Here is a 26,324-nt window from a genome sequence, read left to right as displayed (position 1 = left end):
AGGGCGGGGGGTTGCTGTGGGGCTGCGGGCTATGGGGTGAGTGTGGCAGGGATTGGGGGGCATTGGGGGGCTGCAGGTTGGGGGCTATTGGGTGAGTGGGGCAGGGCTGGGGGAGCACTGGGGGGCTGCACATTGGGGGCTATGGGGTGAGTGGGACAGGGCTGGGGGCGTGTTGGGGGACTGCAGGCTGGGGGCTATGGGGTGAGTGGGGCAGGGCTGGGGGCCATGGGGTGAGCGGGGCAGGGCGGGGGGCGCTGGGGGGCTGCAGGTTGGGGGTTATGGGCGTGGGTGTTAGGGGCTTGGGAGGGGCCTGTCTCCCCCCCCGTCCCCACATCGGCCCCCCTCTGCCCCCAGCCCCACGCCCACGGTGGAGTGGATCCGTCTGAACGGCCGCCTGCCCGCGGAGCGCGTGGCCCTGGAGAACTCCCAGAAAACCCTGCGGATCCGGGAGGTGGTGGAGGAGGACGATGGGGAGTATCAGTGTCTCGCCCGCAACACGCAGGGCACCGCCCGCCACACCTACACCGTCACCGTGGAAGGTACCGGCGGGGCTGCGGGTCGGGAGTGAGGGGCACCGGCAGGGCTGGGGGGGCAGGGACTGCGGGTCGGGAGTGAGGGGCACCGGCAGGGCTAGGGGGGGCAGGGGGTTGCGGATCGGGAGTGAGGGGCACCAGCAGGGCTGGGGGGGCAGGGGGCTGCGGATCGGGAGTGAGGGGCACCGGCAGGGCTGGGGGGGCAGGGGGCTGCGGGTCGGGAGTGAGGGGCACCGGCAGGGCTGGGGGGGCAGGGACTGCGGGTCGGGAGTGAGGGGCACCGGCAGGGCTGGGGGGGCAGGGACTGCGGGTCGGGAGTGAGGGGCACCGGCAGGGCTGGGGGGGCAGGGCTGGGGGGGCAGGGGCTGCGGGTCGGGAGTGAGGGGCACCGGCAGGGCTGGGGGGGCAGGGGCTGCGGGTCGGGAGTGAGGAGCACCGGCAGGGCTGGGGGGGCAGGGGCTGCGGGTCGGGAGTGAGGGGCACCGGCAGGGCTGGGGGGGCAGGGGCTGCGGGTCGGGAGTGAGGGGCACCGGCAGGGCTGGGAGGGGAGCAGGGGCTGCGGGTCGGGAGTGAGGGGCACCGGCAGGGCTGGAGGGGCAGGGCTGGGCTGGCAGGGGCTGCGGGTCGGGAGTGAGGGGCACCGGCAGGGCCAGGCTAGCAGGGACTGCGGGTCGGGAGTGAGGAGCACCGGCAGGGCTGGGGGGGCAGGGGCTGCGGGTCGGGAGTGAGGGGCACCGGCAGGGCTGGGAGGGGAGCAGGGGCTGCGGGTCGGGAGTGAGGGGCACCGGCAGGGCTGGAGGGGCAGGGCTGGGCTGGCAGGGGCTGCGGGTCGGGAGTGAGGGGCACCGGCTCTCACCCCCCTCCCCCCCAGCCGCCCCCTACTGGGCCCAGCAGCCCCACAGCCGGGTTTACGGCCCTGGGGAGAACGTTCGGCTCGACTGCTCCGTCTACGGGAAACCGAAACCCCTGGTGTCCTGGAGGATCAACGGCGTCCCTTGGGGAGGTGAGGGGGGGCATTGGGTGCAGTGGGCGGGGCTGGGTGGAAAATGGGGTGGGGAAGGGGCGGGATGGGGGGCAGGGACAGTGGGTGGGGCAGTGGACGGGGCCAGGGTAGTGGGCAGAGCAGTGGGTGGGGGCAGAGCAGTGGGTGGAGTGGGGCAGTGGGTGGGGCAGGGGGTGGGGGTGGGGTGGGGCAGTGGGTGGGTCCAGGGCAGTGGGTGGGGCAGTGGGCAGGGTGGGGCCGGGGCATTGGCGGGACACGGGGCATCTCTGCTGCCCCCCAGCCGCCTCTTGCCCCCAGAACTGGCGCCGGACCCGACACGGACGCTGCGCTCGGGGGCCCTGATCCTGAGCCAGGTGCAGCCGAACGACTCGCTGGTGACTCAGTGCGAGGCCATGAACCACCACGGCCGCCTGCTGGCCAACGCCTACATCTACGTCATCCGTGAGTGCCCGGCGACCGCCGTCCCCGGCAACCAGCCCTAGCAACCGTCCCCTAGCAACCAGTCCAGGTTACAGCCTCCTGGCAACCTTCAGTCATCCCCCTAGCAACCACCACATCAGCGACTGCCACCCCTGGCAGCTAGCCCAGGCTACAGTCTCCTTGCAACCACCAATCATCCCCCGACCAGCCACACCCTAGCAACCACCACCCTGGCAACTGGGCCTAGGTTACAGCCTCCTCATCCCCCTACCAGCCACATCCCAGCAACCACTGCCCCTGGCAACTGCCACCCCTGACAACCAGCCCAGCCCTGGCAACCGTCCCCCAGCAACCAGCTCTTGGTAACTGTCCCATCTCTGGCACCCCCTCCCCAAGGGCAGCTCCCAGGGGCCCATCCTGCCAGGCATCCCCATGGTGGGTGGGTTTGGAGTGGCAGGGGCAGGGATGGGTCCAGAGCCCCCCCTTACCTCGCCCCCCACAGAGCTCCCGGCGAGGATCCTGACCCCAGACAAGCAGCGCTACGCCGTGGTGGAGAACCAGACGGCATCCCTGGACTGCCAGACCTTCGGGGCACCTATGCCCAGCGTGGAGTGGTGAGGGGACCCCTGTGTGCATGCTCCCTGCCCCCCCAGATACCACCTCCTTCCCTCGCACTCGCCCCCACTGTGCGCCCCCAGCGCTGCCAGTGCCCTGGGCAGGCTGCCAAGGGCCCCCCTGACCGCCCCCCCGCTGGCAGGTTCACCGGGCGGATGGAGCCGGCCCTGCAGGACGAACGCGCCTTCGTCCACACCAACGGCTCCTTGCGCCTGACCCGGGCCCAGCGCCAGGACACCGGCGCCTACGTCTGCCTGGCCCAGAACGACCAGACCAACGTCACCATCAGCGCCTGGCTCGAGGTCAAAGGTGGGGCCCCCACGCCCCCCAGCATGCAGCCGGCGGCCCGGGAAGGGAGGGGTGAGGGGGGCAGCCGGCGGCCCGGGAAGGGAGGGGCGAGGGGGGCAGCCGGGCGGGCCGGGAAGGGAGGGGCCGAGGGGGGGAGCCGGGCAGGCCGGGAAGGGAGGTGGCCCGGGCGCTGCCCGCCCGTCACCTCCCCGTCACCCCCCTGTCCCGTGCCGTGCCGTCCCGTCCCAGGCGCAACACGGATCGAGCTGGGCCCCCAAAGCGCCGTGGTGAAGAAATCCAGCAACGTGACCTTCCAGTGCCTGGTGCGGTTTGACGAGACGCTGCAGGAGCGCGGGGTCGAGTGGTGGCGGGACGGGCGCCCCATCTGGGAGTCAGACGACAGCGACAAGTGAGGGGGGAGCAGGGCACTGCTGGGGGAAGCTCGCGGCACTGGGAGTGACCCCGCCTGGGGGCACTGCTGGGGGAAGCTCGCAGCGCTGGGGCAGACCCGGCTGGGGCACTGCTGTGAGGAAGCTCGCAGCGCTGGGACAGACCCGGCTGGGGCACTGCTGTGAGGAAGCTCGCAGCGCTGGGACAGACCCGGCTGGGGCACTGCTGTGAGGAAGCTCGCAGCGCTGGGACAGACCCGGCTGGGGCACTGCTGTGAGGAAGCTCGCAGCGGTGGGACAGACCCGGCTGGGGCACTGCTGTGAGGAAGCTCGCAGCGGTGGGACAGACCCGGCTGGGGCACTGCTGGGGGAAGCTCGCAGCGCCAGACTCACCCCCCGCCCCCAGGTACACCATCGAGCCCGGCTGGCTCCGGATCTCCGGCGTGGACTACACGGACCAGGGCGTGTACAGCTGCCGGGCACACACGAAGCTGGACGCGGTGGAGGAGAGCGCCGAGCTGCGGGTGGTGGGTACGTGCCTGGCGGGGGGCCAGCTCTGGCCCTGGGGGGTGCGGGGGGGGAGGGGCTGGCTGGGTCGGTTCTGACCCGTCTCTGCCCACAGGCCGCCCTGGGCCAGTGTCGGAGCTGCAGGTGTCGGAGCCCCAGGAGCGCCGGGTGAAGCTGACCTGGACCCCGGGGGACGATCACAACAGCCCCATTGAGAGTAAGGGGACCCCCCGGCCCTCAGATCCCAGGGCATCTCCCCCTCAGCCCCATTGCCCTTGCTGTAGCTCGAGACACCCCCTTCCCCAGGCCAGGCAGAGCCGGGGGGTGTCAGGACAGTTCCAGGTGGGAACTGGGGGACTTGGGGGGCAGGTGGTTGGGGAGGTGTCAGAGGAGGTTCTGGGCAGATTCGGGGGGCAGGCAGTTTGGGGGGTGTCGGAGGAGGTTCCGGGGGGATTCGGGGGCAGGCAGTTTGGGGGTGTCGGAGGAGGTTCTGAGGGGATTCGGGGGGCAGACGGTTTGGAGGGTGTCAGAGGAGGTTCTGGGGGGATTCGGGGGGCAGGCGGTTTGGGGGTGTCAGAGGAGGTTCCGGGGGGATTCGGGGGGCAGGCGGTTTGGGGGTGTCAGAGGAGGTTCTGAGGGGATTCAGGGGGCAGGCGGTTGGGGAGGTGTCAGAGGAGATTCCGGCGGGATTTGAGGGGCAGGCAGATTCGGGGGTGTTGGAGGAGGTTCCGGGGGGATTCGGGGGCAGGTGGTTGGGGGGGTGTCAGAGGAGGTTCCGGAGGGATTTGGGGGGCAGGCGGTTTGGGGGTGTCAGAGGAGGTTCCGGGGGGATTCGGGGGAGGCGGTTGGGGGGGTGTGGGAGGAGGTTCTGAGGGGATTTGGGGGGCAGGCGGTTTGGGGGTGTCAGAGGAGGTTCTGAGGGGATTCAGGGGGCAGGCGGTTTGGGGGTGTCAGAGGAGGTTCCGGAGGGATTTGGGGGGCAGGCGGTTTGGGGGTGTCGGAGGAGGTTCCGGGGCGATTTGGGGGGCAGGCGGTTTGGGGGTGTGTGGGAGGAGGTTCTGGCGGGATTTGGGGGGCAGACGGTTTGGAGGGTGTCAGAGGAGGTTCCAGGGGGATTCGGGGGGCAGGCAGTTTGGGGGTGTGTGGGAGGAGGTTCCGGGGGGATTTGGGGGCAGGCGGTTGGGGGGGTGTCAGAGGAGGTCCCGGGGGGATTTGGGGGGCAGGCAGATTGGGGGGTGTTGGAGGAGGTTCTGGGAGGATTCGGGGGCAGGCGGTTGGGGGGGGTGTCAGAGGAGGTTCCGGGGGGATTCGGGGGGCAGGCGGTTGGGGGGGTGTCAGAGGAGGTTCTGGGGGGATTTGGGGGGCAGGCAGATTGGGGGGTGTTGGAGGAGGTTCTGGGGGGATTCGGGGGCAGGCGGTTCGGGGGGTGTGGGAGGAGGTTCCGGGGGGATTCGGGGGCAGGCGGTTCGGGGGGTGTGGGAGGAGGTTCCGGGGGGATTGGGGGGCAGGCAGATTGGGGGGTGTGGGAGGAGGTTCCGGGGGGATTGGGGGGCAGGCGGTTGGGGGGGTGTCAGAGGAGGTTCCGGGGCGATTCGGGGGGCAGGCGGTTTGGGGGTGTGTGGGAGGAGGTTCCAGGGGGATTCGGGGGCAGGCAGTTGGGGGGGTGTCAGAGGAGGTTCCGGGGGGATTTGGGGGGCAGGCAGTTTGGGGGTGTCAGAGGAGGTTCTGGGGGGATTCGGGGGCAGGCGGTTTGGGGGTGTCGGAGGGTGTTCTGGGGGGCAGGGTCTGGGGGGCACCGGGCGTCTCTCACCCTATCTGCCCCCAGAGTTCGTGGTGGAGGCAGAGGACGGGCTCCGGGACCCCGGCAGCTGGCGGGACGTCAGCACCGTGCCTGGCCACCAGCCCTGGGCCCAGCTGCACCTGGTGCCCTACGGTGACTTCCGCTTCCGAGTCCGCGCGGCCAATCGGTTCGGGCGTGGGGAGCCCAGCGCCGCCTCCGCCCCCGTCCGCACCAGCCCGGCGGGTACGGCCCGGGGCCCGGGGGATGGAGGGAGGAGCGGGGGTGGGGAGGGGAGGGGTGTTGGGGGTGGCATGGGGAGGGGGCGTGGTGGGGGGCAGGGCGGCGAAGGGGGATCCCCCCGCTCACTCGGTCCCTTTCCCCTCCAGCCCCCGAGCGTTACCCTGAGGGGGTGGCCGGCGAGGGGAACGAGACCAACAACATGCTCATCACCTGGAAGGTAACGTGTCGGGGGGCCTGCCCCCCACATACACATCTGTGCAGCCCCCGGACGCTTCCTCCTTCGGCGGGTTGGGGGGTCCGTGTCCTGCGCGGCAGGGGGCCCATGGGGGGTGTCGGGCTCACAGATTGTGCTCAGTCTTGGCCCCGTGGGGTCCCTGGGGGGAACCCCCTTGTCTCTCAGCCAGTGTAACACAGGAAGGTTTATCCAGCCCAGGAAACTCTCTGGCCCTCGGCCTGTCCTCCGTCAGCCCAGCACATCCCAGTCCCCCTGCAGCCAGGGGGGCTCTGCCTGCTCCCCCTGTCCAGTCCCGACCCCCCCTGCTGCCAGCCAGCCGGGCTCCCAGCTTCCCTCTCCCCTCCCCTCGTTAAACCAGCAGCCCCCAGGGACATGGAGTCTCATCCTCCCTGCCTACAGCCCCTGGAAGAAGAAGACAATGCCCCACTTGGTCACAGGCGGCTACCGGCTGTTGTCTCAGTGCAGGGGGGTGGCTGTGTAGCCGACACCGTGTGTTGTCCTGTGTTGTGCAGCGGTCGGTACAGGGAGCAGGTGGCGGGTGTTGCAGCGCAGAGACATTGATGGTTGCTGGGTGCTGGTGGTTCATGGTGTAGCCGGGTTCACGGGGTTGTTTAGGGAGGTTGTGTTACAGGGGTAGCTGGGCTGTTGTGCCAGGGTCTCCGAGTGTCACGGTGACAGGGTTGTGGCTCCCATTGGCTGTGCACGCACGGGGCAGTCGCTGCTCGGGCTCCGTGTGTGCGCACTGTGCGGTGGTAGTTGCGTTGTAGCTCCTGCCGGGTGTATGTGACAGACGCCAGTGGGGGGTCCCCGGGTGCATCCCATGTTGACCGCAGCCTCTTCAGCTCGCGCTCCCCTTCGGCCTTGCCTTGCCCCACGGCTTTGGCTGGCTCCGCACCGTGGTGACACCGACTCCCCGGCCCCTCTCGGGGCTCTGCTCTCTCTGGGGCCCCCAGCAGCCTGGCTCTGCCATGGGCCCCTCGGGGCGTCCCCTCGCTCTGGGCTCCGGGGCCCCCACGCCCAGAGAGAGCAAATCCCCCCCCCGATCTCCAGCCAGCTGGACTCGGCCAGCGTCACAGGGACTCACTGGCGTCTGACCCCTGCCCCAGGTGGCTCTTAGGCCCCAGGCCTGGCCTGGTCCCTGGGGCTCTGGCCACTCCTTGTCCCTGGCCAGCCCCCCACTTCTGGCTCCAGGTAAACAGGCCACCTGCCCCCGCCCCCCCGGCTGGAACCGGGCCCCTGAGCCCCTCTTGCCCACGGCCAGAACAAGCTGCACCCGAGCTGGGGGGGCCTCCTGGGCAACAGTCACTGGGTCCCCCCATGTCCAGGCCACAGCGAGCAACCCACCCCCACCCCACTTCTCCCCTCCCCCAAGCCCCTGCCCTGCCCTCTCTCTCTCCAGCTCTGCCCCCTGGCCCGAGTGGCGCCGAGAGCCGGCAGGGTGGGGCAGAGCGGGGCAGGCTGGGGCCAGGTGCCTCGCTGGCCACCCTGGGCCCCCTGAAGCGTGGGCCCCCCCCAGAGCGCCGGGCGTGGAGCAGCTCTGCTTGGACTTGTTCTGGGCACCACCAAAACCGATACAAACCTGGGCCCCTGGGTGGGACCCACCTCGTGAGCCGGCATCAGGTGCTGGACGTGCTGCCGCAGAGGCGAAACAACTCGGCGCCGGTGTCATGGGGGAGACGCGCCAAGATCATCCCGGCAAAGGGAAAAAGCCGGCTACCCCGCCAGGGTGTGGCAGGCGGGTGCGGAATCATGCCCCCCGATGACACCGGAGACCCACGCAATGGCCACCCCTCTACAGACGCCTGACAGAGCCTCCCCCGGGGCCGGTTGTTGGTCGACAGAGCCGGCTGTTGAGTTGTTCCACCCAGTGAACGACGGTGGCTCTTCTTGGCTGGGGGTTGTCGACCCCCACAGAGTGATGCCTTGGAGCTGTGGCTACCTCCCTGGGGTGGGGGGTCACAGGATTGTCACACCGTATGTGGGTTACAGGATACTCACGCTGCTTGTCACACGCTGTTGGTTATGCTGGGGGTGTGTGTGTGAGAGACAATGTAGTTGTGTCGTCCCTCACATGGGGTGTGTTTTACATAGTAATGTTGTAGCTGACACTATATTTTACAGGGTACTTTATACTTCATGGTGTGTGTGTGAGAGAGTATGGGGTAGTTGCATTGTAGCTCACGGCGGATGGGTGGCTGTTACAGGGTAGTTGCCTTGTAGTCACGGCGGGTGGGTGGGTGGCTGTTACGGGGTAGTTGCGTTGTAGCTCACAGTGGGAGGGTCGGTGGCTGTTACGGGGTAGTTGTCTTGTAGCTCACGGTGAGTGGGTGGGTGGCTGTTAGGGAGTAGTTGCCTTGTAGCTCACGGCTTGTGGGTGGGTGGCTGTTATGGGGTAGTTGCGTTGTAGCTCACGGCGGGAGGGTCGGTGGCTGTTATGGGGTAGTTGCGTTGTAGCTCACAGCCCGTGGGTCGGTGGCTGTTATGGGGTAGTTGCGTTGTAGCTCACGGTGCGAGGGTCGGTGGCTGTTACGGGGTAGTTGCGTTGTAGCTCACGGTGCGAGGGTCGGTGGCTGTTACGGGGTAGTTGCGTTGTAGCTCACGGCGGGAGGGTGGGTGGCTGTTACGGGGTAGTTGTGTTGTAGCTCACGGTGCGAGGGTCGGTGGCTGTTACGGAGTAGTTGCCTTGTAGCTCACGGTGGGTGGGTGGGTGGGTGGCTGTTATGAGGTAGTTGCCTTGTAGCTCACGGCGGGTGGGTGGGTGGCTGTTACGGGGTAGTTGTCTTGTAGCTCATGGCCTATGGGTGGGTGGCTGTTACCGGGTAGTTGCGTTGTAGCTCATGGCAGGAGGGTCGGTGGCTGTTATGGGGTAGTTGCGTTGTAGCTCACAGCCCGTGGGTCAGTGGCTGTTACGGGGTAGTTGCGTTGTAGCTCACAGCCCGTGGGTCGGTGGCTGTTATGGGGTAGTTGCGTTGTAGCTCACAGCCCGTGGGTCAGTGGCTGTTACGGGGTAGTTGCGTTGTAGCTCACAGCGGGAGGGTCGGTGGCTGTTATGGGGTAGTTGCGTTGTAGCTCACGGTGCGACGGTCGGTGGCTGTTACGGAGTAGTTGCCTTGTAGCTCACGGCCTGTGGGTGGGTGGCTGTTACGGGGTAGTTGTCTTGTAGCTCATGGCCTATGAGTGGGTGGCTGTTACGGGGTAGTTGCGTTGTAGCTCATGGCGAGTGGGTGGGTGGCTGTTACGGGGTAGTTGTCTTGTAGCTCATGGCCTATGGGTGGGTGGCTGTTACGGGGTAGTTGCGTTGTAGCTCATGGCGGGTGGGTGGTGTTGTCAGATGCTACCGGTGTGGTGCTCTGCTCTGTTCAATGTTGATATCACTCGGCTGCGTGCGTGTGTTCCCTCTTGTGCTGCCCCAGCTCTGCGCAGATAGCTGACACAGCAGACCCGAAGAGAACCCCCAATGCCCACAGAGTCTAGTAGGTACGAAGGCACGTCGGCCAGGTTTATTGCCGTATGGACACAATTGCAGTTCCCCTAGATTGTTACTCTGGTAAAAGGCATACGACGAGAAAGTGCCTCTTGGCAATGGACTCGGCTCAGTCAGTGGCGGGACTTTCCACTGCCCCCTAGGCCGGACAAAGACACCGCCCCAGGGATACATTCGTATACACAGGTACAAACAAGTTACGCATCACTCCTGACGTATTGAGGTGCAGCCCCTCTACGTAGTAAGGTGCCGCCTCTCACCTTGTACATGTTGGTTCGAACAAAACAGCTCTATCCATCCTATTACCCTTTGGCCCCTGTCATTGGGATGGGTCAGCCTGTTCCTTGTTATCTGTGTGGACTGTACAAGTATGTGAATGGTCTGATCTCTAGTGTTCAGTACATTTTTAGGTACGTATCTTCCTGCAGCATCAACCCTTTCCTTGCCAGCTTCTGCGAGCAGGGCCTGCCTCTGGCTCACAGCTTCACTTTGCTTTATGTTAGCAAAGCCTTGACCATTACTTTAGTTCAGGCCTCAGGCCTCTGATACCAAGGTTTATATCTTAGGGCCTCCTCTTACTACAGGGGGCTGTTACGGGGTAGTTGCCTTATAGCTGACAGTGGGTGGGTGGGTGGCTGTTACGGGGTAGTTGCCTTGTAGTCATGGCGGGTCGGTGGGTGGGTGGCTCTTACGGGGTAGTTGCATTGTAGCTCACGGCGGGTGGGTGAGTGGCTGTTATGGGGTAGTTGCCTTGTAGCTCATGGCAGGAGGGTGGGTGGGAGGTGTTACGGGGTAGTTGCCTTGTAGCTCACAGTGGGAGGGTGGCTGTTACGGGGTAGTTGCCTTGTAGCTCATGGCAGGAGGGTGTCACGGCGGGTGGGTGGCTGTTACGGGGTAATTGCCTTGTAGCTCATGGCAGGTGGGTGGCTGTTACGGGGTAGTTGCCTTGTAGCTCACGGCGGGAGGGTGGGTGGGTGGCTGTTACGGGGTAGTTGCCTTGTAGCTCATGGCAGGTGGGTGGCTGTTACGGGGTAGTTGCCTTGTAGCTCACGGCGGGAGGGTGGGTGGGTGGCTGTTATGAGGTAGTTGCATTGTAGCTCACGGCGGGTGGTGGGTGGCTGTTATGGGGTAGTTGCCTTGTAGCTCACTGTGGGAGGGTGTCACGGCGGGTGGGTGGGTGGCTGTTATGGGGTAGTTGCCTTGTAGCTGACAGCGGGAGGGTGGGTGGGTGGCTGTTATGGGGTAGTTGCGTTGTAGCTGATGGCGGGTGGGTGGCTGTTACGGGTTAGTTGCCTTGTAGCTCACGGCGGGAGGGTGGGTGGGTGGCTGTTACGAGGTAGTTGCGTTGTAGCTCACGGCGGGTGGGGGGTGGCTGTTATGGGGTAGTTGCGTTGTAGCTGATGGCGGGTGGGTGGCTGTTACGGGGTAGTTGCCTTGTAGCTCACGGCGGGAGGGTGGGTGGGTGGCTGTTATGAGGTAGTTGCATTGTAGCTCACGGCGGGTGGTGGGTGGCTGTTATGGGGTAGTTGGGTTGTAGCTGATGGGGGGTGGGTGGCTGTTACGGGGTAGTTGCCTTGTAGCTCACGGTGGGAGGGTGTCACGGCGGGTGGGTGGGTGGCTGTTATGGGGTAGTTGCCTTGTAGCTGACAGCGGGAGGGTGGGTGGGTGGCTGTTATGGGGTAGTTGCGTTGTAGCTGATGGCGGGTGGGTGGCTGTTACGGGGTAGTTGCCTTGTAGCTCACGGCGGGAGGGTGGGTGGGTGGCTGTTACGAGGTAGTTGCGTTGTAGCTCACGGCGGGTGGGGGGTGGCTGTTATGGGGTAGTTGCGTTGTAGCTGACGGCGGGTGGGTGGCTGTTACGGGGTAGTTGCGGTGTAGGCTGACGGCAGGTGGGTGGCTGTTACGGGGTAGTTGCCTTGTAGCTCACGGCGGGTTGGTGGCTGTTACGGGGCAGTTGTGTTGTAGCTCACGGCGGGAGGGTGGGTGGGTGGGTGGCTGTTATGGGGCAGTTGCGTTGTAGCTGACGGCGGCTGGGTGGCTGTTACGGGGTAGTGGCCTTGTAGCTCACGGCGGGAGGGTGAGTGGGTGGCTGTTATGGGGTAGTTGGGTTGTAGCTGACGGCGGGTGGGTGGCTGTTACGGGGTAGTTGCCTTGTAGCTCATGGCGGGTGGGTGGCTGTTACGGGGTAGTTGCCTTGTAGCTCACGGCGGGAGGGTGGGTTAGTGGCTGTTATGGGGTAGTTGGGTTGTAGCTGATGGGGGGTGGGTGGCTGTTACGGGGTAGTTGCCTTGTAGCTCATGGCGAGTGGCTGGGTGGGTGGCTGTTATGGGGTAGTTGCCTTGTAGCTCATGATGGGTGAGTGGGTGGGTGGCTGTTACGGGGTAGCTGCCTTGTAGCTCACGGCGGGAGGGTGGGTGGCAGTTACGGGGTAGTTGCGTTGTAGCTGACGGCGGGTGAGTGGCTGTTATGGGCTAGTTGCCTTGTAGCTCACGGCGGGAGGGTGGGTGGCTGTTACGGGGTAGTTGCGTTGTAGCTGATGCCGGGTGGGTGGCTGTTACGGGGTAGTTGCCTTGTAGCTCACGGCGGGAGGGTGGGTGGGTGGCTGTTACGAGGTAGTTGCGTTGTAGCTCACGGCGGGTGGGGGGTGGCTGTTATGGGGTAGTTGCGTTGTAGCTGATGGCGGGTGGGTGGCTGTTACGGGGTAGTTGCGGTGTAGGCTAATGGCGGGTGGGTGGCTGTTACGGGGTAGTTGCCTTGTAGCTCACGGCGGGTGGGTGGCTGTTACGGGGCAGTTGTGTTGTAGCTCACGGCGGGTGGGTGGCTGTTACGGGGTAGTTGCGTTGTAGCTCACGGCGGGAGGGTGGGTGGGTGGCTGTTATGGGGCAGTTGCGTTGTAGCTCACGGCGGGAGGGTGGGTGGGTGGCTGTTATGGGGTAGTTGGGTTGTAGCTGATGGCGGGTGGGTGGCTGTTACGGGGTAGTTGCCTTGTAGCTCACGGCGGGAGGGTGGGTGGGTGGCTGTTATGGGGTAGTTGGGTTGTAGCTGATGGCGGGTGGGTAGCAGTTACGGGGTAGTTGCATTGTAGCTCACGGCAGGTGGGTGGCTGTTACGGGGTAGTTGCGTTGTAGCTGACTGCGGGTGGGTGTCTGTTACGGGGTAGTTGCGTTGTAGCTGACGGCGGGTGGGTGGCTGTTACGGGGTAGTTGCATTGTAGCTGACGGCGGGTGGGTGGCTGTTACGGGGTAGTTGCGTTGTAGCTGACGGCGGGTGGGTGGCTGTTACGGGGTAGTTGCAGGCTCTGTATCTGTGTGTGATGGGGCAATTACAGTCACTTGTTCACGTTGTGTGCTGGGGGGGTTGGGGTGCATTGTACGCAGGTGGGAGAATGGGGGGGCCCTGGGGCTTTGCCCCCCCATGCACTGACACCCCCTTTCCTCCCCCAGCCCCTGAACAGGTCGGACTGGAACGCCCCTGATCTCAGCTACCGGGTGCAGTGGCGGCGTCTGGGCGAGGGGGGGGGCTGGAGCGAGGAGACAGTCAGCGGCCCCCCCTTGCTGGTAACAAGGACCCCCACCTTTGTCCCCTACGAGATCAAGGTGCAGGCCGTGAACCCCATCGGCAAGGGGCCCGAGCCCCCCACTGTGGTGGGGTACTCTGGAGAGGATGGTGAGTGGGGGATGGGGCTGTGACCCCTGGGTGCGGTTGGGGAATGGGGGAGAGGAAATGGGAGAACTGTGACCCCCAGCTTAGGGGGGGCAGTGGTGGGAAGGGATTGGGGGAAGCTCTGACATTACACGTGTTTGTTCCTCCCCCAGTGCCCCAGGTGTACCCCGAGAACGTGGGGGTGGAAATATTCAACAGTACCAGCGTCCTCGTCAGCTGGACCCTCCCCAACAGAGACCAGCTGCGGGGTCACCTCCGGGGGTTCAGGGTAATTGGGGGAGGGGCTGGGAGTGGGAGGCACTCAGGGGGCGCTCGGGAGCTGCGGGTCGGGAGTGGGGGGCATGGGGCACTCGGGGGCGTGCAGGTCAGGAGTAGGGGCACGGGGCACTCGGGTCATGTGGCTCACGGGTGCTGGGGGGTTGTGGGTCAGGAGTGGGGGCACTCATGGGGAACAGAGAACTCGGGAGGGCACAAGGCACTCGGGGGGGCTGCGGGTCGGGAGTGGGGGGTGCTCGGGGGGCAAAGGGCACTTGGGGGCACAGGGCACTCGGGGGGGCTTCAGGTCAGGAGTGGGGGGCTGCTCGGGGGGCACAGGGCACTCGGGGGGCACAAGGCACTTGGGGGGGCTGCGGGTCGGGAGTGGGGGGTGCTTGGGGGGCACAGGGCACTCATGGGGGCTGCAGTCGGGAATCGGGGGTGCTTGGGGGGCACAGGGCACTCATGGGGGCTGCGGTCGGGAATCAGGGGTGCTTGGGGGGCACAGGGCACTCGGGGGGGCTGCGGTCGGGAATCGGGGGTGCCCGGGGGCACGGTGCACTCGGGGGCCCTGCTGTCTGACCCTGCCCCCCCAGGTGTTTTACTGGCGGCTGGGCAGTGTGGGGGAGCGCAGCCGGCGCCAGGCCCGGGCCCAGCCGCCCCCCCTGGTGCTGACGGTGGAGGGGGAGGCGTCGTGGGCCAGGCTGGGGGGCCTGCGCCCCTGGAGCTGGTATCGCCTCTACGTGGTCGTGTTTAACGGGCGCAGCGATGGGCCCCACAGCGAGGACATCGACTTCAGCACCCCCGAGGGAGGTGAGACCACCCCTGGCCCCCCCACCCCACCCCACCCAACTGAACCCCCAGAGCCCCCCCCACTCCTGAACAGCTCCCAGCCCCCAAGGACAGGGTCACGGGGGGGGAGTTGGGGCCCTGCCCCCCCTTCCTGCCATTCCCCCGACTCAGCCAGGAACATGGGCTGAGCCAGAGCTCGTAGGTCCAGAGACCGGGACTCCTCAGCCGGGTCCATCCTGGGGGTGGGGAGCCCGGACCCCGGGTCTGGGCCCCCCCGTCTCCCCAGCCAGCCCCACACTGACCCCACCGGCCCCTCCTCCAGCCCCCCCCGGCCCCTCCTCCAGCCTGGGTCCGGTGTCCCGGGCAGACGGTGTCACCTGACCCCAGCCCCCTCCCGGCTCAGTTTACACTCGGGTGTCACGCCTCAAATGAAGACCCCCCGAGATACCCCCCCAGCCGATGCAGCCAGTGTCGGTAACACTCCCCCGGCTCCCACCCTCTCTCTGCCCCCCAGCGCCCAGCCCCCCCAGCTCGCTGCTCCTGGAGCGGGTGTCGGACACGGTGCTGGCTCTGGAGTGGACGGCCCCCCAGTTCCCCAACGGGGCGCTGACCGAGTACCTGCTGCAGTACCAGCAGGGTGAGTCCAGGGGGCGCTGGGCTGGGGGGCAGAAAGGGTGGAACGGGGAAGCTATGGGTAGTGTGGGGCGCTGGCCACTGGGCAGGTGCAGGGCAGGGGTGCAAGATGGGGGGGCTGGGTGAGGTGCAGGGGGGGTCTGTCTGCGGGGCAGAGGGTGGGAGGGGTGATGTGTGGGGCAGGGGGTGGGAGGGGAGCTGGCTGCGGGACAGAGAGGGGGCTGAGCGGGAGGGGGCTGAGGGGGGCAGAGTCGGGGTAGGAGCAGGAGGGGGGCTGTCTGCAGGGCAGGGGGCGGGAGGGGGCTGAGGGGGGCAGAGTGAGGGCAGGGGGAAGGAGGGGGCTGGCTGGTGGGCAGAGTGGGGGGAGGGGCAGAGGGGGGCTGGCTGGGGGGCAGGAGGGGGGCAGAGGGGGGCTGGCTGGGGGGCAGGAGGGGGGCAGAGTGAGGGCAGGGGGAAGGAGGGGGGCTGGCTGGTGGGCAGAGTGGGGGGAGGGGCAGAGGGGGGCTGGCTGGATGGCAGGAGGGGGGCAGGAGGGGGGCAGGAGGGGGGCTGGCTGGGTGGCAGGAGGGGGGCAGAGTGAGGGCAGGGGGAAGGAGGGGGCCTGGCTGGAGGGCAGAGGGGGGGAGGGGCAGAGGGGGGCAGGAGGGGAGCAGAGTGGGGACAGGGGGAAGGAGGGGGTCTGGCTGGAGGGCAGAGTGGGGGGAGGGGCAGAGGGGGGCTGGCTGGGGGGCAGGAGGGGGGCAGGAGGGGGGCTGGCTGGGTGGCAGGAGGGGGGCAGGAGGGGGGCAGAGTGAGGGCAGGGGGAAGGAGGGGGCCTGGCTGGAGGGCAGAGGGGGGGGAGGGGCAGAGGGGGGCTGGCTGGGGGGCAGGAGGGGGGCAGAGGGGGGCTGGGTGGGTGGCAGGAGGGGGGCAGGAGGGGGGCAGAGGGGGGCTGGCTGGGTGGCAGGAGGGGGGCAGGAGGGGGGCAGAGTGAGGGCAGGGGGAAGGAGGGGGGCTGGCTGGTGGGCAGAGTGGGGGGAGGGGCAGAGGGGGGCTGGCTGGGGGGCAGGAGGGGAGCAGAGTGGGGACAGGGGGGCAGGAGGGGGGCTGGCTGGAGGGCAGAGTGGGGGGAGGGGCAGAGGGGGGCTGGCTGGATGGCAGGAGGGGGGCAGGAGGGGGGCAGAGGGGGGCAGGAGGGGGGCAGAGTGAGGGCAGGGGGAAGGAGGGGGGCTGGCTGGTGGGCAGAGTGGGGGGAGGGGCAGAGGGGGGCAGGAGGGGGGCAGAGGGGGGCTGGCTGGGTGGCAGGAGGGGGGCAGGAGGGGGGCAGAGGGGGGCTGGCTGGGTGGCAGGAGGGGGGCAGGAGGGGGGCAGAGTGAGGGCAGGGGGAAGGAGGGGGGCTGGCTGGTGGGCAGAGTGGGGGGGAGGGGCAGAGGGGGGCAGGAGGGGGGCAGAGGGGGGCTGGGTGGGTGGCAGGAGGGGGGCAGAGGGGGGCTGGCTGGGTGGCAGGAGGGGGGCAGAGTGAGGGCAGGGGGAAGGAGGGGGGCTGGCTGGTGGGCAGAGTGGGGGGAGGGGCAGAGGGGGGCAGGAGGGGGGCAGAGTGAGGGCAGGGGGAAGGAGGGGGGCTGGCTGGTGGGCAGAGTGGGGGGAGGGGCAGAGGGGGGCTGGCTGGGGGGCAGGAGGGGAGCAGAGTGGGGACAGGGGGCAGGAGGGGGGCTGGCTGGAGGGCAGAGTGGGGGGAGGGGCAGAGGGGGGCTGGCTGGATGGCAGGAGGGGGGGCAGGAGGGGGGCAGAGGGGGGCTGGCTGGGTGGCAGGAGGGGGGCAGAGTGAGGGCAGGGGGAAGGAGGGGGGCTGGCTGGTGGGCAGAGTGGGGGGAGGGGCAGAGGGGGGCAGGAGGGGGGCAGGAGGGGGGCTGGCTGGGGGCAGGAGGGGGGCAGAGGGGGCTGGCTGGGGTGGCAGGAGGGGAGCAGAGTGGGGACAGGGGGCAGGAGGGGGCCTGGCTGGTGGGCAGAGGGGGGGAGGGGCAGAGGGGGGCAGAAGGGGGGCAGAGGGGGGCTGGCTGGGGGGCAGGAGGGGGGCAGAGGGGGGCTGGCTGGGTGGCAGGAGGGGGGCAGAGTGGGGACAGGGGACAGGAGGGGGTCTGGCTGGAGGGCAGAGGGGGGGAGGGGCAGAGGGGGGCAGGAGGGGAGCAGAGTGGGGACAGGGGACAGGAGGGGGTCTGGCTGGAGGGCAGAGTGGGGGGAGGGGCAGAGGGGGGCTGGCTGGGGGGCAGGAGGGGGGCAGAGGGGGGCTGGCTGGGTGGCAGGAGGGGAGCAGAGTGGGGACAGGGGACAGGAGGGGGTCTGGCTGGTGGGCAGAGGGGGGGAGGGGCAGAGGGGGGCAGGAGGGGAGCAGCGTGGGGGCAGAGGGGGGCTGGCTGCAGGTCAGGGGGTGGGGGGGAGATGGGCCAGCGGGCATTAACCCCAACTTGCACCCCCCAGTGAAGGGTCGGAGCTGGGCCCCCTGCACGGAAATCTCCTTCCCCGTCTCCCAGCTGACGGGAGCGCTGGCCCGGCTGGACCCGCGGGCCGGTATGGGTATCGGTCCAGCTGCGGGCGCTGACCCGGGCTGGCCAGGGCGAGCCGCTGGTGCAGGAGGGCAGCACCGTGCCTGAGCCAGGTAGGGGTGTGCGGGGGGCACTGCTTCTCCCACAACCCTGGGGTGGGGGCCAGACCCATGCCTGCCCCCCGGCCCTGAAATCCCCAACGTGCCTGCCCCACGGTGGCAGGCAGTTCCCCAGTCTCTGGATCTGACCTTCAAGAGTTAATCCCCCCTTGTCTGCTCCGCCCCCCAGTGCTCCCCACTTTGGAGAACATCAGCATCTCGCTGGTGGGGCCCGATTTCACCGTCTTCACCTGGGTCCCGAGCCGGCCCAGGCCAGCGTGGAGTTCGAAAACCAGTGCATGAGCAAAGCCAGTAGAGCAGGGCTGGCGGGGGGCCTGTCCCATCTCAGGCCTGGCGGGGGGCCTGGCTGGCTGGCTGGGGGGATGGGAAGGGGCCACTGGGCCAGGGGGGGGGGCTGGCTGGCTGGGGGGATGGGAAGGGGCCACTGGCTGGTTGGGGGGTATGGGAAGGGGCCACTTGGCCCTGGGGGGGGGCTGGCTGGTTGGGGGGATGGGAGAAGGGGCCCACTGGCCCAGGGGGGGGCCTGGCTGGTGGCTGGGGGGATGGGAAGGGGCCACTGGGGTTGGGGGGATGGGAAGGGGCCACTGGCCCTGGGGGGGGGCTGGCTGGCTCTGGGTGCAGGGAATGGGTCCAGGGCTGGTCCTGTGGGGGGGCACCACTGTAACCCCCCTCCCGCTGCCCCCAGTGCCGAGCCTGGGCGCACGTCCGGCCAGGCCAACTCACCCACGGCTCTGACGGGCTCCTGGACCTGCAGCCCAGGCAACTTCCTACCTGGTCCAGTTCGTGGGCGCAGCGGACCCCGCTCGGGGTGGGGAACGTCTCCTTTTGGAGAGCGAGTGGAGACAACGGCAAGCTGTGAGTGAGGAGCCCGTGGGGGCAGGCCCCCGTCCCCGCCCCCCCCTGCGGCTCCCTGCGGGACCAGGGTCCTCCATAGGGGTCGGCTGCCCAGGCAGGGCCCGTACAAGGATATTTTGCACCTCGTGCCCCACCCCTCCCCCCAGAGGCATTGCTTGGTATAAACTTTCCAAAATGATTACTGCATAATGTGGCATTGGTCATTAGAATTAATACATATTCGGCTTGAAAGGCAGTAAGTTTCATTATTTGAGCCTACATATTTAATGAAAATTGAATAACCTGCCAGGGTGTGGGCTGGCTGTGGGCAGGGCAGGGGGGGAGGGGCTGGTTGAGGCAGGGCAGGGGGTGCTGGAGGGGCTGGCTGCGGGCAGGGGGTGTGGGGCTGGCTTGGATACAAGGGTGCAGGGCTGACTGAGGCAGGGCAGGGGTGTGGGGGGGCTGGGAGGCAGGACAGGAGGTGTGGGGCTGGCTGGGGCAGGGCAGGGGGTGGGGGGCTGGCTGCAGACAGGGGGGTGTGGGGCTGGCTGCGGGCAGGGCAGGGGGTGTGGGGCTGGCTGGAGGCAGGGGAAGGGGTGAGGGGCTGGCTGGATACAGGGGTGAGGGGTTGGCTGGAGGCAGGGCAGGGGTGTGGGGCTGGCTGGAGGCAGGGCAGGGGTGAGGGGCTGGCTGGAGGCAGGGGTGTGGGGCTGGCTGGAGGCAGGGCAGGGGGTGAGGGGCTGGCTGGAGGCAGGGGTTGGGGCGGCTGGAGGCAGGGCAGGGGGTGAGGGGCTGGCTGGAGGCAGGGGTGTGGGGCTGGCTGGAGGCAGGGGTGTGGGGCTGGCTGGAGGCAGGGCAGGGGGTGAGGGGCTGGCTGGAGGCAGGGGTGTGGGGCTGGCTGGAGGCAGGACAGGGGGTGAGGGGTGGCTGCAGTCAGGACAGGGGGGTGAGGGGCTGGCTGGAGGCAGGGGTGTGGGGCTGGCTGGAGGCAGGACAGGGGGGTGAGGGGTGGCTGCAGTCAGGACAGGGGGGTGAGGGGCTGGCTGCGGGCAGGGCAGGGGGTGAGGGGCTGGCTGGAGGCAGGGGTGCAGGAGGGGTGGCTGCGGGCAGGGCAGGGGGTGAGGGGCTGGCTGGAGGCAGGGGTGAGGGGGCTGGCGGAGGGCAGGGGTGTGAGGGGCTGGCTGGAGGCAGGACAGCGGGGTGAGGGGCTGGCTGGCAGGCAGGGCAGGGGGTGAGGGGCTGGCTGGAGGCAGGGTGAGGGGCTGGCTGGAGGGCAGGGGTGCAGGAGGGTGGCTGCGGGCAGGGGTGAGGGGCTGGCTGGAGGCAGGGTTGAGGGGCTGGCTGGAGGCAGGGGTGCAGGAGGGGTGGCTGCGGGCAGGGGGAGGGGCTGGCTGGAGGCAGGGTTGAGGGGCTGGCTGGAGGCAGGGGTGCAGGAGGGGTGGCTGCGGGCAGGGGTGAGGGGCTGGCTGGAGGCAGGGGTGCAGGAGGGGTGGCTGCGGGCAGGGCAGGGGGTGAGGGGCTGGCTGGAGGCAGGGTTGAGGGGCTGGCTGGAGGCAGGGGGTGTGGGGGCTGGCTGGAGGCAGGACAGGGGGGTGAGGGTGGCGGGGGGGGGGGGGTGGGGGGGGGGGAGGGGTGGCTGGCAGGCAGGGCAGGGGGGTGAGGGGCTGGCTGGAGGCAGGGGTGCAGGAGGGGTGGCTGCGGGCAGGGCAGGGCAGGGGGTGAGGGGTGGCTGGAGGCAGGACAGGGGGGTGAGGGGTGGCTGCAGGCAGGACAGGGGGTGAGGGGCTGGCTGGAGGCAGGGGTGCAGGAGGGGTGGCTGCGGGCAGGGCAGGGGGTGAGGGGCTGGCTGGAGGCAGGGCAGGGGGTGAGGGGCTGGCTGGAGGCAGGGGTGAGGGGCTGGCTGGAGGCAGGACAGCGGGGTGAGGGGCTGGCTGGAGGCAGGGCAGGGGGTGAGGGGCTGGCTGGAGGCAGGGCAGGGGGTGAGGGGTTGGCTGGAGGCAGGGGGTGAGGGGCTGGCTGGAGGCAGGGTTGAGGGGCTGGCTGGAGGCAGGGGTGTGGGGCTGGCTGCGGGCAGGGCAGGGGGTGTGGGGCTGGCTGGAGGCAGGACAGGGGGGTGAGGGGCTGGCTGCAGTCAGGACAGGGGGTTCGGCTGCCATGGCTGGGGCTGGAGCACACAGAGCAGCTGCAGAAGGAAGAGCTGTTGGACAGACGCTGCTGAGAGGAACCGGCTCTGTCCCATGGAGAGGTCCCGCTGCGGATCTGCATTTGAAGTAGCAGTGGGGACGCCCCTGCACCCCTTTGCCCTCTCAGCCTCCTGGGCACTGGCTCTCTGCGGCTCAGCCCTGCTCCTCTTGCCCCCTGTCCCTCGTTAGGCCTGGGGGCACGGAAAGCAGCATATCTTTGTCTGTGTCAATGACTCCTGAACTGGGGGGGGCTATGTCTAATTGCTGCCACTATTAGATGACAGTTAACTTGGAATAGCCCAGAGGGCTCAGAGCAGAGCAGGAGGGAGGAGAGACCTTTAGGTTTCAGTTCTGTGCAAAGCCGGTTAACTTCTCTTTTCCGCTGCCTATAAACAAACCTAGTAGAGGAAAGAGTTTCTTCCCACATCCCCTCCCGCAAAAAATCGGTTATGATTTTAATGGATCCAGAAGCAAAATAATTCTGTAATCAGAAAGACACGTTTCCTGCTTTCCCTTCCACAAAGATCTATTTCCAACCCAGTAACGTATTGTCGATTATCTGCAGTAACTATGTTCTCACGTTTGAATGATACACTGTAGTGGGGTCGGAGTCCTTTGGAAACCCCTCAGCTCTTTTGCGGCGTTCGGAGTGAATGCTAGACCCTCGGTTCATTACTTTTACCTTCCTTCACGTGCCCATCTTTTGGCCATTCATTTTTGAAGTTAAATTAGATTTTCAAAACCCAGCTTTAAAATGATGTTCATGCCGACAATTGCAATTTAATTGTCCAAACGGGGAAATCGATGCCTTGAAATTATGGGATCTAATTTTAAAATTGTATTTAAAATGTGGCATTATAAAGGGGAAATATTTTAAAAGGTTTATCCAGCGTCCCCATTACTGTTACCCAGGATTCTGCTTCAAGCAGTAACACAGGAGGGAGGGGGCAGTGGACAGATTGGTGTTCAGTGGTACTTCAAACAAAAAGACATTTACTCTTAAATTATCTCCTTGATGCCTAATAGCATGTATCCAGTACATCCGAAGGTCGCTGAATGAGCTTGTTAGCATTTCTAAGGGGGACCCTGACCATTCCTCAACCCTCCCCTCACCCCCCACTATGCCCTGATTGGGCAGGTAGGCAGCTCCACTGCCGCAGTGGTGCCTGCGGAGGGTCCGGTGCTCCACGGCTCCGGTGGAGCTGCCGCAGTGGTGTGTCTGCAGGAGGTCCACCGGAGCCGCAAGAGCAGCTGACCATCTGCAGGCACGACTGCGGCAGCTCCACCGGAGCTGCCTGCCGCCCCCCTCCAGACACCCTGGGCTGCCGGCTGCCGCGTCGGCGCCCTGACCCAGGGGACCCCCGGGCTGCCGGCTGCCGCGTCGGCGCCCTGACCCAGGGGACCCCCCGGGCTGCCGGCTGCCGCGTCGGCGCCCTGACCCAGGGGACCCCGGGCTGCCGGCTGCCGCGTCGGCGCCCTGACCCAGGGGACCCCCCGGGCTGCCGGCTGCCGCTGTCGGCGCCCTGACCCAGGGGACCCCGGGCTTGCCGGCTGCCGCTGTCGGCGCCCTGACCCAGGGGACCCCCCGGGCTGCCGGCTGCCGCGTCGGCGCCCTGACCCAGGGACCCCCGGGCTGCCGGCTGCCGCGTCGGCGCCCTGACCCAGGGGACCCCCCGGGCTGCCGGCTGCCGCTGTCGGCGCCCTGACCCAGGGGACCCCCGGGCTGCCCGGCTGCCGCGTCGGCGCCCCTGACCCAGGGACCCCCGGGCTGCCGGCTGCCGCGTCGGCGCCCTGACCCAGGGGACCCCCGGGCTGCCGGCTGCCGCGTCGGCGCCCTGACCCAGGGGACCCCCCGGGCTGCCGGCTGCCGCGTCGGCGCCCTGACCCAGGGGACCCCCCGGGCTGCCAGCTGCCACCAGCAGCTCAGACTCCCTCTCTGTCCCAGCAGCAGCGGCTGCTCAACCATTTAAAAAAAAATTGGGGGGTGCTGCTTTTTGGCGCCCTCAAATCTCGGCGCCCTAGGCAACCGCCTAGTCCGCCTAAATGGTTGCGCCGGCCCTGGCCCCACCCCACAGGGGCCACATGTCCCAGATCCCTGCTGTGACGAAGCGGTTCTGGCGGGACCCAGCTGAGGTGCCAGTTCAGGACCAATCGGTTAAACAGGGCAGTTACAGCCCCAGGCTGGGGTTTTCCACCTCTACGGCACCGACCAGCCAGACCCAGAGGACTTTGGTCTCACCCCCCCGGCTAACCACGAGTCACACACACGATTCCCTCAGACACTCCAGTCTCCCAGTGCCCCCACCTGCGCCACTCGGCAGGGGATGGATGGGTATGAAACCCAACACCCCAGTAAAGGACCACGGTTCTCTCGATCCCAAAGAATCAGGCCCCAGACCCAGGTCAATACACACATCAGATCTTACCCCCAATCCCGCTGGTGCCAACCCTCTAGAATCTAAAATCGAAAGGTTTAGTCATAAAAGGGAAAAGATCCAGACAGGAGCTAGAATTGGTGACGTGGAATCAGTTCCATCCAGTGATGGCAGAGTCCTTGGGTCAGGCTTGTAGCCATGACGGAGGAGCCTGCAGGTTCAGATCCCGTCCCTGGAACATGCCCCGCTGGGACGGGTCGTTGAGTCCTTTGTTCAGAGCTTCAGTTCGTAGCAAAGTCCCCAGAGCTCAGGGGCAGGATTGAGGACCAGGTGGAGACGAGGCCTCGGCCTTTTCTAGGCTTTTCCAGGCGTAAGAACCTCTTTGTTCTCACTGTGGAAAATTACAGCAACGTGGAGCCTGGGGTCACCTGGGCCAGGCCCTGCACTTGGCTGAGTCACAAGGCGGATCTGCCTCCTCGCCATGGGTCAGTTGCAGCTGATGGGCCGTAACGGGCTCCCAAGCTGGCCAGGCCAAGCTGACCCCAACTCGTCTGGGGTGTCACCCAATAACACAGCACAAGTTTGAAATACAGACAGTATAGAGCCAATACTTATAACTTCAACTACACAATGATACAGACATACAGACAGCATCTTCCTAACCAGCAACCCAGAACCTGGTCCTAGACACCTGATATGACCCCCTTTACATAGGATTTGGTGCCACTTGCAAACCATGTTCTATATGGTCCCAGTTTATACCAATAACGTCACACCCAGGAGTGGGGCTACCCCCCTCGAGCTTGCCTCCTGCCCCACACCATGTTCCCACCCATGCCCCACGGCTGGGGGGGCCAGGGCAGCTGGGAGCCATTTGCCCCACCCAGCCTGAGACTGGCTGGACCCCACCCCCTCTGGGGAACAATGCAGCAGGAGGGGGAAACTGAGGCACACCCAGGCTTCATCCCCCCGTGTCCTGGGGCCCGGCGCGGGGTCCCTGGGTAACGCCCCCCGTCGCTCTGCCCCCCCAGTGCTGACGACCGACCAGCACAGCTTTGCCACGGAGGGCTGGTTCATCGGCTTCATCTGCGCCGTGGTGCTGCTGCTGCTGCTGCTGCTCATCCTCTGCTTCGTCAAACGGAGCAAGGGCGGAAAGTACTCGGGTGAGGCCCCGCTCCCGGAGCGCCAAGCCCCGCCCCTGCTCCTGGCCCCGCCCCAGAGCTATCGGCCCCGCCTCCAGCTCCCTGGCCCCGCCCCCAGAGCCCTGGGCCCCGCCCCTGGAACTCTGAGCCCTGCCCCCTGCTCCCTGGCCCTGCCCCTAGAGCCATTGGCCCCGCCTCCAACTCCCTGGCCCTGCCCCCAGAGCCCCCAGCCCCACCCCTGGATCCCTGGCCCCGCCCCCACCCCCAGAGCCATCGGCCCCGCCTCCAATTCCCTGGCCCTCCCCCCGAAGCCCCCAGCCCCATCCCTGGAACTCTGAGCCCTGCCCCCTGCTCCCTGGCCCCTCCCCCAGAGCATTGGCCCCGCCTCCAACTCCCTGTCCCCCACCCCTGGAGCCCTGGGCCCCGCCCCCTGAGCTCCGAGCCTTGCCCCAGCCCCCTGGCCCTGCCCCCAGAGCCATCGGCCCCACCTCCAACTCCTTGTCCCCACCCCTGGAGCCCTGGGCCCCACCCCCGGAGCTCCGAGCCTTGCCCCAGCTCCCTGGCCCCGCCCCCAGAGCCATCGGCCCCACCTCCAACTCCCTGGCCCCGCTCCCACGTCCCTGGGCCCCACCCCCGGAGCTCCGAGCCTTGCCCCGGCTCCCTGGCCCCGCCCCCAGAGCCATCGGCCCCACCTCCAACTCCCTGGCCCCGCCCCCACATCCCTGGGCCCTGCCCCTGGAACTCTGAGCCCTGCCCCCCGCCCCCTGGCTGAGCCCACACCCCCGGCCCCACCCCCAACCCTCTAGCCCTGCTCCCAGAGCCCTCAGCCCCGCCCCAGGCACCTGACTCCACCCCTGGCTCCCCAGCCCTGCCCCCTGCCCCGAAATCAGCCCCTGGGACTCCCAGCCCTGCCCCCAGAGCTCTGAGCACCAGCCCCATGCCCACCCCCACCCTCGGCTCCCTGCCCCCACCCCTAGAGCGATGATCCCTGCCCCCAGCTCCCCAGCCCCGCCTCCGGAGGGCCCAGTCCCGCACCTTGGTCCCTGGCCCCCCAGTTCCCCACTCCACCAGGAGCCCCACCTCCCAGGGAGTGATCCCAGTCATCCTCTGCACTCCAGGGTCCCCGAGCAGCCCTGCCCCCCAAAACCCAGTTGTCCCCCTTGGCTCCTGCCACCCCCAACTAACTCCTCCCCCCCCAGTGAAGGACAAGGAGGACACACAGGTCGATTCTGAAGCCCGACCCATGAAGGATGAGACGTTTGGGGAGTACAGGTGAGTGGGGGGCAGGGCAGGGGGAGGGGAAGGGGCTGGGTAAGGGGGCTGTGGGGGTGGGAGGGGCAGGGCAGAGGGGTTTCCACCTCACCCCATACCCCAGAAGCCCCCCCATTGGGGGGAACATGGCGGGGGGCTGGAATTACCCTCTCTATTGGGGGGGTTTTGGGGTTGGATCTAGTGGCCTCTGCTTAACCTGCCCCCCTGCTGCCACCCCCGCTGCCTGGTTGGGGGGGTCTCTCTCTCTCACTCTCTCTCTCTCCCCCTGCAACAAAAACTGCTGCCGGCTTGGCTACCACAGATCCCTGGAGAGGTAAGAGGAGATGGTGGGGGTGCTGGGAGCCCGGACTCCTGGGTTCAATCCTCCCTTGCCATGTGCGCCCTGTTCACTTGCTCTTTGGTTGGGGGGGGGGGCTGCTCATGCTGCCTGCCAAGGTCCAGGGGGTGGCACTTAAGGGCCTCCCACATGTTTGTGGAGGTGGTGGCAGCTCCTGGGGGCACAGGTGTGTCAGAGCGGGTGTGTGGGGCCCTCGGGTGACTATGTGGGGGTGAGACAAGGGTGTGCAAGGCGATCGTAGCCGGGGCGATGATGCATGGAGGCAGCTGTGCGCGGGGCAGTGGTAGACGGGTTTGGTTGTGCACTGTTGATGGTGCTCAGAGGCAGTTGTGCATGGGGCAGTGGTAGTTGGGGGTGATGGTGCACGGAGGTGGTTGTGTGCAGGGCGGTGGTAGTTGGGGATGGTGCACAGGGGCGATGGTGCATGGGTGCAGTTGTGCACAGGGCTGTGGTAGCCGGGTTGGTTCTGTACTGGTGATGGTGCACGGGGGCGATGGTGCACAGAGGCAGTTGTGCGCAGGGCGGTAGTAGCCAGGGATGGTTGTGCACTGGTGGTGCACGGGGGCAATGGTGCATAGAGGTAGTTGTGCAAGGGGTACAGGTAGCCAGGGGTGGTGGTGCACAGGGGCAATGGTGCATGGGGGCCGTTGTGCGCAGGGCAGTGGTAACCAGGTTGATTGTGCACTGGCAATGGTGCATGGAGG

General features: G+C 67.3%; 1 protein-coding gene across 1 annotated transcript in view; it reads left to right on the top strand.

The window, feature by feature from the left end:
* Positions 1–26,324, top strand: part of L1CAM (L1 cell adhesion molecule) — a 50,350-nt gene that overhangs the window by 16,970 nt on the left and 7,056 nt on the right. The window contains 21 exon segments of the mRNA XM_050928142.1: positions 355–539; positions 1,405–1,536; positions 1,834–1,977; positions 2,459–2,570; positions 2,714–2,880; positions 3,109–3,268; positions 3,655–3,779; positions 3,871–3,972; positions 5,581–5,778; positions 5,922–5,992; positions 12,937–13,159; positions 13,309–13,424; positions 14,008–14,224; positions 14,718–14,840; positions 17,294–17,402; positions 17,404–17,471; positions 17,647–17,734; positions 18,163–18,332; positions 23,901–24,032; positions 25,211–25,283; positions 25,585–25,596. Coding sequence (XP_050784099.1) covers positions 355–539; positions 1,405–1,536; positions 1,834–1,977; positions 2,459–2,570; positions 2,714–2,880; positions 3,109–3,268; positions 3,655–3,779; positions 3,871–3,972; positions 5,581–5,778; positions 5,922–5,992; positions 12,937–13,159; positions 13,309–13,424; positions 14,008–14,224; positions 14,718–14,840; positions 17,294–17,402; positions 17,404–17,471; positions 17,647–17,734; positions 18,163–18,332; positions 23,901–24,032; positions 25,211–25,283; positions 25,585–25,596 — 2,727 coding nt within the window.

The sequence above is a fragment of the Gopherus flavomarginatus genome, chromosome 18, assembly GCF_025201925.1.
Source record: "Gopherus flavomarginatus isolate rGopFla2 chromosome 18, rGopFla2.mat.asm, whole genome shotgun sequence".
In the NCBI taxonomy this organism is placed as follows: Eukaryota; Metazoa; Chordata; order Testudines; family Testudinidae; genus Gopherus; species Gopherus flavomarginatus.
This window is presented reverse-complemented; position numbering and strand designations above follow the sequence as displayed.